Here is an 18,015-nt window from a genome sequence, read left to right as displayed (position 1 = left end):
AGAACATTTGATGTGTGTCAAAATGCTGTACTAACTCAATATACTATAATTCAATCAGAGCACGTGGAGAATAATTTAAGAACCAATCGACCAACTACATAAAATACTAACATAATTCAGGGTCAGGCCGAATCAAATTTTTATTGGAGTGCTAGCTACAAACATATGCATGTATGTATGTATTATGTGAGATTAATTGCTGTTGGACATTATGGAAAGACATTTTGGGAAGAGTAATGAGTCTGCTGTGCCATCTGCTGCATGTACAAACAGAAACAACAAGCATTGTAAATGTTCAGTCATGGTGGTGGTAGATTATACTGATATCACAAAACAGCTGGCCATGTAAATGAGTTGGCATACTTCCCTCACAATACATTTTCAAATCAGTTTAAATGATAACATGCAAGATTCATACAAACAATACACATTTTGCCAGAGACTGTATACAAACCAACTGGGGAGAATTTCCATGATTGGAAGACTTTTAACCTATAAGATTGGCATTAAATTTCACACATTGAGATGAGGGAAATATTTTATCAATTTAGTCATTTAGTGACATGAAACCTGTACTTTAACCTTGTTAGCATGCTGTCAACGTATAATGACTTAACCATGAACTAAATGGAATGTTGCACATGCTACATGAATAAACCATTCTGTAACTTGCTCTCAGTCATGGAATCCCATGGTCAAAGCAGCTGATAAATTATGTTAAGAGCACTTGTAAAGAACAGGAAGGTATGTACACAAATTTATGCTCCCAATTAAATGCTTTAAGGGACTTTGTTCTTTACAAGGTTTCTTTATTAGCCCAGCACCTACATTTTTAAGGATGTGTGTATGAACACAAACTTTAACTACTTAAGAGCACAATATATGCATCAATAATAATACTTTGTCAAATACAAAAGGAAAAATTATTCAGGTCTAGCAATACAAAATCTAGTCATAAGCCTACACTAAAGTAAGTCAGGAAGTTGTGCGTGTTTCTTGACAGTATAAATAATTACCACTCATCACAGGAGTGGCATAGTATGCAGCAAACTAAACAAGCTTAATATTCACAATGCTCTTAGGTATGTTTCCTGAAGGCTTTCTTTAGTGCTGCGTCCATTTGATGCTCTTCAGATCGATTCCTTCTTGCACCATCTCCCACAAGGGGCTGAAGAGAAAAAGTTGGACAACAATGAATACATTAACCTATGAGTGCATTAATAATACTGCAAATTAAAAGGCTATTTATTATAAAGTATTTCATTCATTAGATGACTATTGTGTACAAAAAAATATTCATCTCTTTCCACCAGTAAATTCCTAGTTAAGTGACATTCAGCATGTATATTTTGTGGTGGTTTCCTAGAAGCAGATTAGACACAGATTAAGCCTGGACAAAAAAAGCATGTTCAATGGAGATTCTCCATTAATCTTGATTTGTAGTCCAGGACTAGTCTTAATCTGTGTCTGGTAAACCACTGTATGCATGCTATTCCACTCTTTTTCACTCACCTCATCTCTCTCAGGCGTTTGACCTGCTGAATGCACTTGTCCGCTGTATAGTCCACTTCTGCCTCCGTGCTAAATCGTCCGATTCCAAATCTTCAGGTATTTGGAGTAACAACAAAAACAGACTGGGTAAAACACCAAAATAATACCATTCAGCTGCAACATGTTATTCTTGACCCTGCTCTTTTGTAATTAGGAATGATAAAAATAAACATTTCAATCTTTCAAATCCCATGACCATCCATTTGATCTTCTTGAGTTGTGTTCCTAACCGTTATTCACCTGATTGAGGAGTGGGCCAGGTCCTCATCTGTTCCAATAGCTCTCAAGACATATGAAGGCTCCAATGAAGCAGAAGTGCAGGCACTGCAGGAAGATAGCAGCATCATCAACGTACAGTATTTATTTGGATCCAACTTAATAGCGGTTAATCCATTTGATATACACTACTGTTCAAAAGTTTGGGGTCATTTAGAAATGTCCTTGTTTTTGAAAGAAAGGCAATTTTATAACATAAAACATCAAATTGATCAGAAATACAGTGTAGACATTATTAATGTTGTAAATTACTATTGTAGCTGGAAACTGCAGATTTATGGAATATCTACATAGGCATACAGAGGCCCATGATCAGCAACCATCACTCCATTGTTCCAATGGCACGTTGTTAGCTAATCCAAGTTAATAATTTTAAAAGGCTAATTGATCATTTTAGAAAACCCTCTTGCAATTATGTTAGCACAGCTGAAAACTGTTGTGCTTATTAAAGAAGCAATAAAACTGGCCTTCTTAAGACTAGTTGAGTATCTGGAGCATCAGCATTTGTGGGTTCGATTACAGGCGCTGTTCTTGTTGCGAAATTACCAAGACACTGAAGAGCTCGTACAATGCTGAGGCAAGATAGCGCCGGAGAAGAAGGCAGACGTTTTACGGGCCCACAACCGATTGTGTTTTTTGTTTGCTTATTTGCATTGTTTGACTTATTTTTAAAATTATTTTGTACATAATGTTGCTGCTACCGTGTCTTATGACCAAAAATTACTTCTGGACATCAGGACTGTGATTACTCACCACGGTTTGGCAGAATCCTTTTTTTCCTTTGAGAAGGCCGACGCGAATGATGTACTGCTTTCTCAGGAACAGGCCCAGATCCAAGTGATTTGCGTGAAGAGGAGGCAGAGAAAAAGGGTCCGGATGGAGGGCTGCCTTCTGAGAACCCGTAGGCGATCTAATAAACCCCCACTTCCTTCCATTCTGCTAGCAAACGTGTAATCTTCAGACAATAAACTAGATGACTTACGAGGAAGATTAAACTACCAACGGGACATTAAACTGTAATATCTTATGCTTCAGAGTCATGGCCGAACGACGAGACTATCAACATACCGCTGGCAGGTTATACTCTGCACCAGCAGGACAGAACAGCGGCGTCTGGTAAAACAAAGGCCAGCGGACTATAAGGAATTCTTGAGCTATTGCTCGCCAGAGATAGAGTATCTCATGATAAGCTGTACACCACAATAACTACTTAGAAAGTTGAATTTTTCATTGCTGTTAACATACCTCCACAGTCAGAGGCTGGCACAAAGACAGCATTGAATGAGCTGTATTCTGCCATAAGCAAACAGGAAAACACTCACCCAGAAAAGGTGCTCCTAGTAGCTGGGGACTTTAATGCAGGGAAACTTAAATCTGTTTTACCAAATTAAATGTGCAACCAAGAGAGAAAAAAACAACCTCTCGAACACCTTTACTCCACACAGAGATGCATACAAAGCTCTCCCTCACCCTCCATTTGGCAAATCTAACTATAATTCTATCCTCCTGATTCCTGCTTACAAGCAAAAATTAAAGCAGGAAGCACTAGTGACTTGGTCAATAAGTGGTCAGATGAAGCAGATGCTAAACTACAGGACTGTTTTGCTGGCACAGACTGGAATATGTTCTGGGATTCCTCGAATGGCATTGAGGAGAACACCACATTAGTCTTTAGTCCGACGAACCATCAAACAGGCAAAGTGTCAATACAGGACTAAGATCGAATCCTACTCCATCGGCTTTGGCAAGGCTTGTAAACCATTAGACTACAAAAGGGAAGCACAGCCGAGAGCTGGCCAGTGACACGAGCCTACCAGACGAGCTAAACTACATCTACGCTCGCTTCGAGGCAAATAACACTGACACATGCATGAGTACCAGCTGTTCTGGAGACTGATCACGCTCTCCTCAGCCGATATGAGTAAGACCTTTAAACAGGTCAACATTCACAAGGCCGCAGGGCCAGACGGTTTACCAGGACGTGTACTGCGAGGATGCGCTAAACAACTGGCAAGTGTCTTCACTGACATTTTCAACCTCTCCCTGTCTAAGTCTGTAATACAAAGGAATTTTAAGCAAACCACCATAGTAACTGTGCCCAAGAACACTAAAGTAACCTGCCTAAATGACAACAACTGACCCGTACCACTTACGTCTGCAGCCATGAAGTGCTTCGAAAGGCTGGTAATGGTTCACATCAACACCATTATCCCAGAAACCCTAGACCCACTCCAATTTGTATACTGCCCCAACAGACCCACAGATGATGCAATCTCCATTGCACTCCACACTGCCCTTCCCCACCTGGACAAAAGGAACACCTACGTGAGAATGCTATTCATTGACTACAGCTCAGCGTTCAACACCATAGTGCCCTCTAAGCTCATAAGTTAAGGACCCTGGGACTAAACACCTCCCTCTGCAACTGGATCCTGGACTTCCTGACGGGCCGCACCCCAGGTGGTAAGGGTAGGTAACAACACATCCGCAACGCTGATCCTCAACAAGGGCACCTCAGGGGTGCGTGCTCAGTCCCCTCCTGTACTCCCTGTTCACTCATGGCTGCACGGCCAGGCCCGACTTCAACACCATCATTAAGTTTGCTGATGACAACACTGTTCAGACAACGACGAAACAATCTAGAGAGGAGGTTAGAGACCTAGCCGTGTGGTGCCAGGACAACAACCTCTCCCGCAATGTTATCAATACAAAGGAGATGATTGTGGACTACAGGAAAGAGGACCAAGCATGCCCCCATTCTTATCAACCAGGCTGCAGTGGAGCAGGTTGAGAGCTTCAAGTTCCTTGGTTTCCACATCACCAACAAACAAAAAAATGTCCAAGCACACAAAGATAGCTGTGAAGATGGCATGACAAAACCTATTTCCCCTCACGAGACTTTAGCATGGGTCCCCAGATCCTCAAAAGGCTCTACAACTGCACCATCGAGAGCATCCTGACTTTTGCGTCACTGCCTGGTATGGCAACTACTATGCCTCTGACTGCAAGGCACTACAGAGGGTAGTGCGAAAGGTCCAGTACATTACTGGGGCCAAGCATCCTGCCATCCAGGATCTCTGTACCAGGCGGCGTCAGAGTTAGACCCTAAAAATTGTCAAAGACTCCAGCCACCCTAGTTACATACTGTTCTCTCTGCTACCGCGCGGCAAGCGGTACCGGCACACCAAGTCTCGGTCCAAGAAACTTCTAAACCGCTTCTACCCCCAAGCCATATAACTCCTGAACAGCTAATCAAATGGCTACCCAGACCATATGCAATGCCCCCCCCCCCCTTACACCACCGCTACTCTTATCTATGCATAGTCACTTTAATAACTCTACCTACATGTACATATTACCTCAACTAACCGGTGCCCCCGCACATTGTACCGGTACCCCCTGTATATAGTCTCGCTATTGTTATTTTACCGCTGCTCTTTAGTTACTTTTATTCTTAACTGTATTTTTTTTAAACTGCATTGTTGGTTAAGGGCTCGTAAGTAAGCATTTCACTAAGGTCTGTTGTATGTGACTAATAAAATTTGATTTGTCTAGTCCTTCATAGAACAGCACAAACGGGCTCTAACCAAAACAGGAAGAGTGAGAGGCCCCGGTGCACAAATGAGCAAGAGGACAAGCACATTAGAGTGCCTAGTTTGAGAAACAGACGCCTCACAAGTCCTCAACTTGCAGCTTCATTAATTAGTACCCGCAAAACACCAGTCTCAACATCAGTGAAGAGGCGACTCCGGGATGCTGGCCTTGTGGGCAGAGTTCCTCTGTCCAGTGTGTGTTTTTTTTCTTAAATCTTTTATTTTTATTGGCCAGTCTGAAATATGGCTCTCTTTGCAACTCTGCCTAGAATGCCAGCTTTCTGGATTTGCCTCCTCACTGTTGACATTGAGACTGGTGTTTTGCGGGTACTATTTAAGAGTTGTATGAGATCTTCAGTTTCTTGGCAATTTCTCACATGGAATGGCCTACATTTCTCAGAACAAGAATAGACAGGCGAGTTTTTCAGAAGAAAGTCTTTGTTTCTGGCCATTTTGAGCTGTAATCGAATGCCCTAATGCTGATGCTCCAGATCCTGAAGTAGTCTAAGGCCAGTTTTATTGCTTCTTTAATCAGACAACAGTTTTCAGCTGTGCTAAATGATAAACTTGGATTAGCTAACACAACATGACATTGGAACACAGGAGTGATGGTTGCTGATAATGGTACGCCCATGTAGATATTCCATTAAAATAAAATACATTAAATCAGCCATTTCCAGCTACAAGTCATTTACAACATTAACAATGTCTACACTGTATTTCTGATCAAATTTTTTGTTGTTAAAAAGACAGTGCTTTTCTTTCAAAAACAAGGACATTTGACCTCAAACTTTTGAACGGTAGTGTGTACATACACAGTACAGGTCAAAAGTTGACACCTACTCATTCCATGATTTCTTTATTTTTACTATTTTCTACATTGTAAAATAATAGTGAAGACATCAAAACGATGAAATAACACATCTAACAACCAAGAAAGTGTTAAATAAATCAAAATATATTTGAGATTCTTTAAAGTAGCCACCCTTTGCATACTCTTGACATTCTCTCAACCAGCTTCATGAGCCAGTCACCTGTAATGCATTTCAATTAACAGGTTTGCCTTGCAAAAAGTTAATTTGTGGAATTTCTTTCATGCATTTGAGCCAATCAGTTGTGATATACAGAGGATAGGGCTATCTGGTAAAAGACCAAGTCCATATTATGGCAAGAACAGCTCAAATAAGCAAAGAGAAACAACAGTCAACAATCACTACTTTAAGACATGAAGGTTAGTCAATACATTTCATTTCAAGAACTTTGAAAGTTCTTCAAGTGCAGTTGCAAAAACCATCAAGCGTTATGAAACTGGCTCATGAGGACCGCCGCAGTAAAGGAAGACCCAGATTTACCTCTGCTGCAGAGGATAAGTTCATTAGAGTTACCAGCCAAATTGCAGCCGAAATAAATGCTTCAGAGTTCAAGTAACAGACATCACAACATCAACTGTTCAGAGAAGACTGCATGAATCAGGCCTCCATGGTCGAATTGCTACAAAGAAACCACTAAAAGGACACCAATAAGAAGAAGAGACTTGATGGGGCCAAGAAACATGAGCAATGGACATTAGACTGGTGGAAATCTGTCCAAATTTGAGATTTTCTGTTCCAAACGCCATGTCTTTGTGAGATGCAGAGTAGGTGAACGGATTATCTCCGGAAGTGTGGTTCCCACCGTGAAGCATGGAGGAGGTTGTGTGATGGCACTTTGCTGGTGACACGGTCAGTGATTTATTTGTAATTCAAAGAACACAACCTGCAGGGCTACCACCGCATTATGCAGCGATACACCATCCCATCTGGTTTGTGCTTAGTGGGCCTATCATTTGTTTTTCCAACAGGAAAAATTACCCAACACACCTCCAGGCTGGGTAAGGGCTATTTTTACCAAGGAGGAGAGTGATGGAGTGCTGCATCAGATGACCTGGCATCCACAATCACCCAACCTCAACCCAATTGAGATGGTTTGGGATGAGTTTGACCACAGAGTGAAGGAAAAGCAGCCAGCAAGTGCTCAGCATGTGGGACCTCCAAGACTGTTGGAAAAGCATTCCAGGTGAAGCTGGTTGAGAGAAGACCAAGAGTGTGCAAAACTGTCAGAGGCAAAAAGGGTGGTTACTTTGAAGCATCTCAAAATATTTGGATTTGTTCAAAACTTTTTGGGTTACTTCATGATTTCTTTATGAAGGAGAGAACCGACATACAGGATGTTAGAGCTGTAATCGAATAGCACCTTATTTCTTTATGAAGGAGAGAACAGACATACAATCAGTGCTGTTCATTTGATTTGTTTACATAGTGTTGTTTTAATGTCAACACCTGCACATTGGATTTGTTTACATAGTTGTATTGTTCTTACTTGCACATTGCTTTACTTGTGTTTCTTTTAAATGCAAATTTGATTGCACTAGGGAAACTTAACTCTCATGACCACATGGTGCCATCTTTAATGTTCATGCACAAAGTGCATAGTGCTGCTAATTTTATTTGTTGTTTGTTGGCTTTCAATAACTTGTTGAAATTATTTCAGTGTGTGTATCAGTACATTTTGAACATTTCCAGCACATTTGAATAATATCGCTATAATACTGATAACCGTGATGATTTTGGTCACTAATCGTGATATGAAATTTTCATACCGTCTAATCTCGAATTAATAAATATATGTATGTGTAGGCGTGCACACACACACACACACAGACAAGCATCCCACAATAAGTTGGGTGAATTTTGGCCCATTCCTCCTGACAGAGCTGGTGTAATTGAGTCAGGTTTGTAGGCCACCTTGCTCGCATACGCTTTTTCAGTTCTGGCCACAAGTTTTCTATAGTATTGAGGTCAGGGCTTTGTGATGGCCACTCCAATACCTTGACTTTGTCATCCTTAAGCCATTTTGTCATAACTTTTGAAGTATGCTTGGGGTCATTGTTCATTTGGAAGACCCATTTTATGACCAAGCTTTAACTTAACGTTAATGTCTTGAGATGTTGCTTTAATATATCCACAATTTTCCTTCCTCATGAATTCATCTATTTTGTGAAGTGCACCAGTCCCTCCTGCAGCAAAGCACCCGAAGAAACATGATGCTGCCACCCCCATGCTTCATGGTTGGAATGGTGTTCTTCGGCTTGCAAGCATCACCCTTTTTCCTCCAAACATAACAATGGTCATTATGGCCAAACAGTTATATTTTTGTTTCATCAGACCAGAGGACATTTCTCCAAAAAGTACGATCTTTGTCCCCATGTGCAGTTGCAAACCCTAGTCTGGCTTTGTTATGGCGGTTTTGAGCAGTGGCTTCTTCCTTGCTGAGTGGCCTTTAAGGTTATGTCGATATAGGACTCGTTTTACTGTGGATATAGATACTTTTGTACCCGTTTCCTCCAGCATCTTCACAAGGTCCTTTGCATTTGTTCTGGGATTGATTTGCACTTTTCACACAAGTACATTCATCGCTAGGAGACAGAACGCGTCTCCTTCCTGAGTGGTATGACGGCTGCATGGTCCCATGGTGTTTATAGTTGCGAACTATTATATGTACAGGTGAACGTGGTACCTTCAGGAGTTTGGAAATTGCTCCCAATGATGAGCCAGACTTGTGGCGGTCTACATTTTTTTCTTCTGAGGTCTTTGCTGATTTCTTTTGATTTTCCCATGTCAAGCAGAGGCACTGAGTTTGAAGGTAGGCCTTGAAATACATCTACAGGTACACATCAAATTGACTAAAATTACGTAAATTAGCTTCTCAGGCGCTTCTAATGCCATGACATAATTTTCTGGAATTTTCCAAGCTGTTTAAAAGCACAGTCAACTTAGTGTATGTAAACTTCTGACCCACTGGAATTGTGATACAGTGAATTATAAGTGAGATAATCCGTCTGTAAACAATTGTTGGAAAAATTACTTGTGTCATGCACAAAGTAGATGTCTTCACCGACTTGCCAAAACTAGTTTGTTTACAAGAAATTTGTGGAGTGGTTGAAAAACGAGTTAATGACTCCAACCTAAGTGTATGTAAACTTCCGACTTCAAGTGTGTGTACGATATTATATATACAGTGCCTTGCGAAAGTATTCGGCCTCCTTGAACTTTGCGACCTTTTGCCACATTTCAGGCTTCAAACATAAAGATATAAAACTGTATTTTTTTGTGAAGAATCAACAACAAGTGGGACACAATCATGAAGTGGAACGACATTTATTGGATATTTCAAACTTTTTTAACAAATCAAAAACGGAAAAATTGGGCGTGCAAAATTATTCAGCCCCTTTACTTTCAGTGCAGCAAACTCTCTCCAGAAGTTCAGTGAGGATCTCTGAATGATCCAATGTTGACCTAAATGACTAATGATGATAAATACAATCCACCTGTGTGTAATCAAGTCTCCGTATAAATGCACCTGCACTGTGATAGTCTCAGAGGTCCGTTGAAAGCGCAGAGAGCATCATGAAGAACAAGGAACACACCAGGCAGGTCCGAGATACTGTTGTGAAGAAGTTTAAAGCCGGATTTGGATACAAAAAGATTTCCCAAGCTTTAAACATCCCAAGGAGCACTGTGCAAGCGGTAATATTGAAATGGAAGGAGTATCAGACCACTGCAAATCTACCAAGACCTGGCCGTCCCTCTAAACTTTCAGCTCATACAAGGAGAAGACTGATCAGAGATGCAGCCAAGAGGCCCATGATCACTCTGGATGAACTGCAGAGATCTACAGCTGAGGTGGGAGACTCTGTCCATAGGACAACAATCAGTCGTATATTGCACAAATCTGGCCTTTATGGAATAGTGGCAAGAAGAAAGCCATTTCTTAAAGATATCCATAAAAAGTGTCGTTTAAAGTTTGCCACTAGCCACCTGGGAGACACACCAAACATGTGGAAGAAGGTGCTCTGGTCAGATGAAACCAAAATTGAACTTTTTGGCAACAATGCAAAACGTTATGTTTGGCGTAAAAGCAACACAGCTCATCACCCTGAACACACCATCCTCACTGTCAAACATGGTGGTGGCAGCATCATGGTTTGGGCCTGCTTTTCTTCAGCAGGGACAGGGAAGATGGTTCAAATTGATGGGAAGATGGATGGAGCCAAATACAGGACCATTCTGGAAGAAAACCTGATGGAGTCTGCAAAAGACCTGAGACTGGGACGGAGATTTGTCTTCCAACAAGACAATGATCCAAAACATAAAGCAAAATCTACAATGGAATGGTTCAAAAATAAACATATCCAGGTGTTAGAATGGCCAAGTCAAAGTCCAGACCTGAATCCAATCAAGAATCTGTGGAAAGAACTGAAAACTGCTGTTCAAAAATGCTCTCCTCCAACCTCACTGAGCTCGAGCTGTTTTGCAAGGAGGAATGGGAAAAAATGTCAGTCTCTCGATGTGCAAAACTGATAGAGACATACCCCAAGCGACTTACAACTGTAATCGCAGCAAAAGGTGGCGCTACAAAGTATTAACTTAAGGGAGCTGAATAATTTTGCACAACCAATTTTTCCGTTTTTGATTTGTTAAAAAAGTTTGAAATATTCAATAAATGTCGTTCCACTTCATGATTGTGTCCCACTTGTTGTTGATTCTTCACAAAAAAATACAGTTTTATATCTTTATGTTTGAAGCCTGAAATGTGGCAAAAGGTTGCAAAGTTCAAGGGGGCCAAATACTTTCGCAAGGCACTGTATATATATATAAAAACAAATCTATATATAAAAAACAAATGATAGTCCCACTAAGCGCAAACCAGATGAGACTGCATATAACTGCAGAATGTTGTGGTAGTCATGCTGGTTAAGTGTCACCCTACCTCCTCCTCCATGCTTCATGGTGGGAACCACACATGCGGAGATCATCCGTTGACCTACTCTGCATCTCACAAAGACACGGTGGTTGGAACCAAAAATCTCAAACTTGGACTCAGACCAAAAGGACAGATTTCCACCTATCTGATGTCCATTGCTCGTGTATTCTTGGCCCAAGCAAGTCTCTTCTTCTTATTGTTGTCCTTTAGTAGTGATTTATTTGCAGCAATTCGACCATGAAGGCCTGATTCAAGCAGTCACCTGCGTGAACAGTTGATGTTGAGATGTGTCTGTTACTTGAACTCTGAAGCATCTACTTGGGCTGCAATTTTAGAGGCTGGTAACTCTAATGAACCTATCCTCTGCAGGATGCATTTTCCAGATTGACTGACCTTCATGTGTTGAAGTAATGATGGACTGTCGTTTCTCTTTGCTTATTTGAGCTGTTCTTGCCATTATATGGACTTGGTATTTTACCAAATAGGACTATCCCTATACCATCACTACCTTGTCGACACAACTGATTGGGTCAAACGCATTAAGGGAAGGAATTCCACAAATTAACAAGGCACACCTGTTAATCTAAATGCATTCTGGCTTCCTCATGAAGCTGGTTAAGAAAATGCCAAGAGTGTGCAAAGCTGTCATCAAGGCAAAGGGTGGCTACTTTGAAGAATCTCAAATATATTTAACACTTTTTTGGTGACCCATGTGGGTTATTTAATAGTTTTGATGTCTTCACTATTAGTCTACAATGTAGAAAATTGTAAAAATAAAGAAAAACACTGGAATGAGTAGGTGTGTCCAAACCTTTGATTGGTACTGTATATAAATAAAAGCATCTAATAGCTCTTTATTTGCTACTGACCTGCCGGATGATAGAGCGACATCCTTCAGGGCCATCAACAGACTCTCTCCCTCCACGTAGGCAAAGGACAAATTAATGCATCCTGTGTCAGGCAAAGATTCAAGTTAATAGAGCATCAACATTTAAGGAATTCTTCACCGATTCATCAACTGACTAAAGTACAATCCACAAACTATTGTGTTTCACTTCATCTGTAGGCATATGCTAAATGCTATTGCTCTAATGTGATTTTGATAATGTACAGCACAGTACTTGATTTAACTCATACACAACTCATAAGGAATAAGGTGATTTATTTAACAGATTACCAGCCAATTACATCTAATGATTATTATGAAAAATATTAATTCCACTTCCACCCACTTATATGCCTGTGTCTATTATTCTGTCCACAAATCTCTTGCTCTGCGCTTCACCTGGGTATCTTTGCTCCGGATCACCATTCATCACAACATCAGGGATCTCTGACATGATTTTGCGCACAAGGCGGTTTGCCAACATGGACACCCGGCTGTGATCATACTGGAAAGGAGAGAAGATCAATAAGCAACTAAAATAATAATAATAATAATAAGTGAACTTATTCTTTCACTATAAAGAATTCACAACTACAGTAAACACTTCTCATTTACCCATCAACACAACACGCAGCAAAAAATATATGATGGAACCTTTCATATAAAGCAGTGGGGATTGGTCAGATAAAATAACATTTTCAGTTTGCTGTGCAAGCCTCAACATTCTGACTGTTTTTTCCGATGTCTTCTGAACTCAAGCTATAAAAAAAATATGAAAACAGTAAAAACAAACAGAAGCAAGCATTGATGAACAACATCCTGTGTAAGTTTGTTTCAGGCAGTAATGAGTTGTCTACCTCTAGCTCCTGCTGGGCTATATCACAGGCTGCTCCCAGTCCCACAGCCAGAGGAGTGGGCACTGTCCCTGAGCGAAGCCCCCTCTCCTGGCCTCCACCATTCTGCAGTGGCTCCATTCGAACCCGGGGCCGGCGCCGCACATACAGTGCCCCGACCCCTGTCAAATCATAAACATACTTCACTTGTAATTATTTGTAGTCACTCAATTGCTCGCATAGTTCTTACATAAACACCAACAATTAAAGGAGTTTAATATGTGGCTATGCAAAAGAGTTCACTCAATGTAGTAGTCAGGCTTGTGGTCAATTCCTGATCAATTCAGGAAGTAAACTGACATATCAATTACATTTTCTCTGCTTGCTTTTCAGTGATGAAAACAGGAATTTCAGTTTGGTTCCTAAATTAAAATGGAATTGAACTCCAACACTGTGATAGTATCTGATATTCAACAATGTACCTTTGGGACCATATATTTTGTGCCCGCTGATGGACATCAGGTCTACCTTCCAGTCAGATACATTGATGGGGATTTTTCCCACAGCTTGAGCTGCATCAGTGTGGAAGAACACATTCCTTGACCGGCAGATTCGACCTGGAGAAATGTGTGTGAAAATAATAGCGGATTAATAAAGATAAAACGAAATGTCTCAATTTCATAGTGGATATACTTCGGAATCTATTTAGGCTAAAAAGGTTACCTATGTCTTCGACAGGCTGCCTCACACCAATCTCATTGTTCACGGTCATCACAGACACCAAACTTGTGTCTTGACGAATTGTTTCCTCCAGTAGCTATAAAAAAATAGCAACATTTTTATATCAGCATGTGAGGTATTCAAGATATACAAACGTATTGAAGAAATACGTTAACAATTGATCTTATTCTTGGTACAAGAGCAGATTGTGGAGTGGATTCATACAATGGGGCTGTATAAAACATAGCACATCTGCCACATTTAGATAAAACAACCAAACAATTGAGCTTGCCTGTAGGTCAACCAAGCCATTAGTCTTCACAGGAAGATAGGTTATGTCAAAGCCCTCTGCCTCCAAGACTCGACAGGAGTCCAGCACACACTTATGCTCCGTCTGAGTGGTGATCACATGCTTCTTCTTGGATTTGTAAAATCGGGCCACACCCTAGGAGGAATACATTGTACAAAAAAAAAAAAAAAAACACTCAATTCCTTTTCCTCTTAATTGTTAGCATGTATCCTCATTTACAAATAAATTACACAGCAGAACAGTTGATTGACCTTAGCTCATTCTTATGTCTTAATCTTTCCATCAGCTGGCAGTTCTTGGCATGTATTGTTCACCCTCCAAAATCTTTGCCGTTAATCTGACTACTAAAGCGGTAAAAGGGAGACTTACTTTGATTGACATATTATTGGATTCAGTGGCACCACTTGTGAACACGATCTCACGAGGATCTGCAGCAATCAGGTCTGCCACTTGCTGTAAGGAGAAATCAAATGAAGATATGTTAGCCTTATCATCAAATGACATGATGCAATAGCTACTCAATTAATTGTAAATTAATTACCTTTCTAGCTTTTTCCATTGCACTTTCACTTTCCCAGCCATATGCATGTGTTCTGGAGTGAGGGTTACCATAATAATTAACTTGATAGGGAAGCATTGCATCCAGAACTCTTGGATCCTAGAGTCATGAGATAAAAATATACTGAGTTGAAGATTCTGTGCAGGTGGCAGTTCTCAAAGATGGCATTGGATCTTATTAATTCGCCTCAATGCAATGTTTTACAGATTGACATGCCACCAGTTTGGTATAATTATCGTGGGAGAGGCTATAGGCTGGCAGCTAACGTTAAAGAGCCACATACCATTGGTGTTGTTGCTTGAAAATCCATGTACAGAGGTCGCAACTCATCGTTCTCCAGTTCCCTACTTTTGATCAATTCTGTAACAACACCATAATATTGTGTCATTTGGGTCCAGAAAGCATACATATTTATTTGGGAATTCATTGGAAAACGTCTTATATGCATTCAGGGCAGAAAGACACTGTCACACGGATGTGATGTAACAGCATAAAAGTTGGAGAACTGGTTACGGCTGGGATGCCATGTTCAAAACAACTGAGAAATCGGACAAATACGATCTTCAAATCGGACAACCTGAGCTCTAAAAAGAGGCCAGAGTTCCCGAGTTGGATGACCGTTGAAATCGATTTTTTTATTTCCAAAGTTCCCAGTTATTTTAAACACGGCATTATCTAACGAACTTGCTGCGTCATCGAATGATTATCATTAGCTCGTGGGCTAGCTAGATGATAAATAGATAATAAAACATTGTGTAAAAAAGCCGCATAAAATAAAATACCTCTCGCAACAGCATTCACGGCATAGTTTACTCGGTGGCTTGGGAACCCTCGCATGGATCCCAGAAGCTTCGTCGTAACAGTCTTCCTCATCATCTTCACAGTAATGTTTTGCTAACCTTGCTATACAGTTTTAGCTAACCTTCACCAGTGACAAACAGGATTCGCAGCGAGGAAAATAAGCTTGCAGATCTCTATGTTTGCCTGGTTTTGTAAGACCCAGGTATAACAATGTATTCGATTAACAGGCTGGTTTAATTATTAAGACGCATCAAATCCTTGTCGACACGGTCATCATGTGAGGAACCGTCAAAATGGCAGCGAGGGAGTTCTATTAACCCGAGTCTATGGCCAGCGACGGGAATGGGCAAAAGCGGCGAGGGAGGAGCGCCATTCTCAAATACAACAGTAATCTGCACCGTTTGGTCATGTTGTCAACAAGGCAGCAGGGTGCATCGTCCAGAAACATACAACATCTCTTTTCCATAAACTATATGTTCGTATTTTAATTGGGAAGGTAGATAAAGCCTTTATATGAAAAGCAATCACTTTTGCAGGAGTAAACACAGATTCATACTCATTACCATACTATGGAACGCCATTTGGGGTTTTGGGTGTCAAAAAAAGATACACATCAAATAATCCTGTTTCACGTTTCAAATAAACTTGTTGAGCAATCAGGACCGGAATATGACTGCACGTGACATAATTTAACACGTTCATAACATTTTTACGTAGATATTACACAATCCCTCGTATTTCATAACGATTGTTATGATGCTGGTAAAGTTTTGTCTAACTCACTCACTTACTGCGCTTGAGCTCAAGACACACTTCCCCAAACTCTGGGAGAGTGCTTGGAATTTTAAAAAAGGTAGCTAGCTGATGTATGCAAATAATGTTCTTCCCCAAAAACAAAACGACATAATCTGTTTCAGTAGTTATAGTTAACTAGCTAACTATCTAGCTAGGTGTCATAATCTAAAATACCCATAACATGTTTCAAACAGACCACCATAGTCCCTGTGCCCAAGAAAGCGAAAGGCAACCTGCCTGAATGATTACCGCCCAGTAGCACTGAGGTCGGTAGCCATGAAGTGCTTTGAAAGGCTCGTCATGGCTCACATCAACACCAATATGCCAGAAACCCTAGACAAATCAAATTTTATTTGTCACATGCGCCGAATACAACAGGTGTAGTAGACCTTACAGTGAAGTGCTTACTTACAAGCCCTTAACCGATAATGCAGTTTTCAGAAAATACAACAAAAAATAATAAATAGATAAGAAAAACAAATAATTAAAGAGCAGCAGTAAATAACAATAGTGGGGCTATACAGGGGGTACCGGGTACAGGGGCACAGGTATAATTAGGGTTATTAAAGAGAGCAGCAGCAGCGTGGTGGGGGGGGGGGGGGTGCAAATAGTCTGGGCAGCCATTTTATTAGCTGTTCAGGAGTCTTATGGCTTGGGAGTAGAAGCTGTTTAGAAGCCTTTTGGACCTAGACTTGGCACTCCGGTACCGCTTGTCGTGCGGTAGCAGAGAGAACAGTGTATGACTAGGGTGGCTGGAGTCTTTGACAATTTTTAGGGCCTTCATCTGACACCGCCTGGTACAGAGGTCCTGGATGGCAGGATGCTTGGCCACGGTAATTTTACTGGGCCGTACGCACTACCCTCTGTAGTTAGTACCTTGCAGTAAGAGGCCGAGCAGTTACCATACCAGGCAGTGATGCAACCCGTCAGGATGCTCTCGATGGTGCATCTGTAAAACCTTTTAAGGATCTGAGGACCCATGCCAAATCTTTCAGTCTCCTGAGGGAGAATAGGTTTTGTTGTGCCCTCTTCCCGGCTGTCTTGGTGTGCTTGGATCATGTTCATTGTTGGCGATGTGGAACTTGAAGCTCTCAACCTGCTCCACTACAGCCCTGTCAATGAGAATGGGGGCGTGCTCGGTCCTACTTTTCCTGTAGTCCACAATCATCTCCTTTGTCTTGATCACGTTGAGGGAGAGGTTGTTGTCCTTGCACCACACGGTCATGTCTCAGCCTATATGGAGGAGGTCAGTCTCATCGTTGTCGGTGATCAGCCACTGTTGTGTCATCAGCAAACTTAATGATGGTGTTGGAGTTGTGCCTGGCTGTGCAGTCATCAGTGAACAGGGAGTACAGGAGGGGACTGAGCATACACCCCTGAGGAGCCCCCGTGTTGAGGATCAGTGTGGCGGATGTGTTGTTACCTAGCCTTACCACCTGGGGGCGGCCCTGTCAGGAAGTCTAGCATCCAGTTGCAGAGGGAGGTGTTTAGTCCCAGGGTCCTTAGCTTAGTAATGAGCTTTGAGGGCACTATATTGTTGAACGCTGAGCTGTAGTAAATGAATAGCATTCTCACATGTGTGTTACTTTTGTCCAGGTGAACAAGACCCACTCCAATTGGCATAACACCCCAACAGATCCACAGATGACGCAATCTCAATCACACTCCACACTGCCCTTTCCCACCTGGACAAAAGGAACACCTATGTGAGAATGCTGTTCATTGACTACATGTTCACCCATGACTGCATGGCCAAGCACGACTCCAACACCATCATTAAGTTTGCAGATGACACAACAGTGGTAGGCCTGATCACCGACAATGATGAGACACCAAGACAAAGGAAATGATCGTGGACTACATGAAAAGCAGGACCGAACACGCACCCA

General features: G+C 41.3%; 1 protein-coding gene across 1 annotated transcript; it reads right to left on the bottom strand.

The window, feature by feature from the left end:
• Window positions 1–121: 121 nt before the first annotated feature.
• nfs1 (NFS1 cysteine desulfurase) lies at window positions 122–15,936 on the bottom strand. Its single transcript, XM_020482789.2, has 13 exons — window positions 15,313–15,936; window positions 14,814–14,890; window positions 14,513–14,629; window positions 14,341–14,424; window positions 13,954–14,106; window positions 13,665–13,758; window positions 13,424–13,558; window positions 12,966–13,123; window positions 12,508–12,613; window positions 12,092–12,173; window positions 1,792–1,875; window positions 1,513–1,602; window positions 122–1,168 (listed from the first exon to the last, which is right to left on the bottom strand). Exons 1-13 carry the CDS (start codon window positions 15,404–15,406, stop codon window positions 1,105–1,107), a joined length of 1,338 nt encoding a protein of 445 aa, XP_020338378.1. The 5' UTR covers window positions 15,407–15,936; the 3' UTR covers window positions 122–1,104.
• Between the last annotated feature and the right edge of the window lie 2,079 nt (window positions 15,937–18,015).

This window comes from Oncorhynchus kisutch, linkage group LG5 (genome assembly GCF_002021735.2).
Source record: "Oncorhynchus kisutch isolate 150728-3 linkage group LG5, Okis_V2, whole genome shotgun sequence".
In the NCBI taxonomy this organism is placed as follows: Eukaryota; Metazoa; Chordata; class Actinopteri; order Salmoniformes; family Salmonidae; genus Oncorhynchus; species Oncorhynchus kisutch.
Note: the sequence above shows the minus strand (reverse complement) of the source record. Positions and strands in the feature narration are given on the sequence as shown.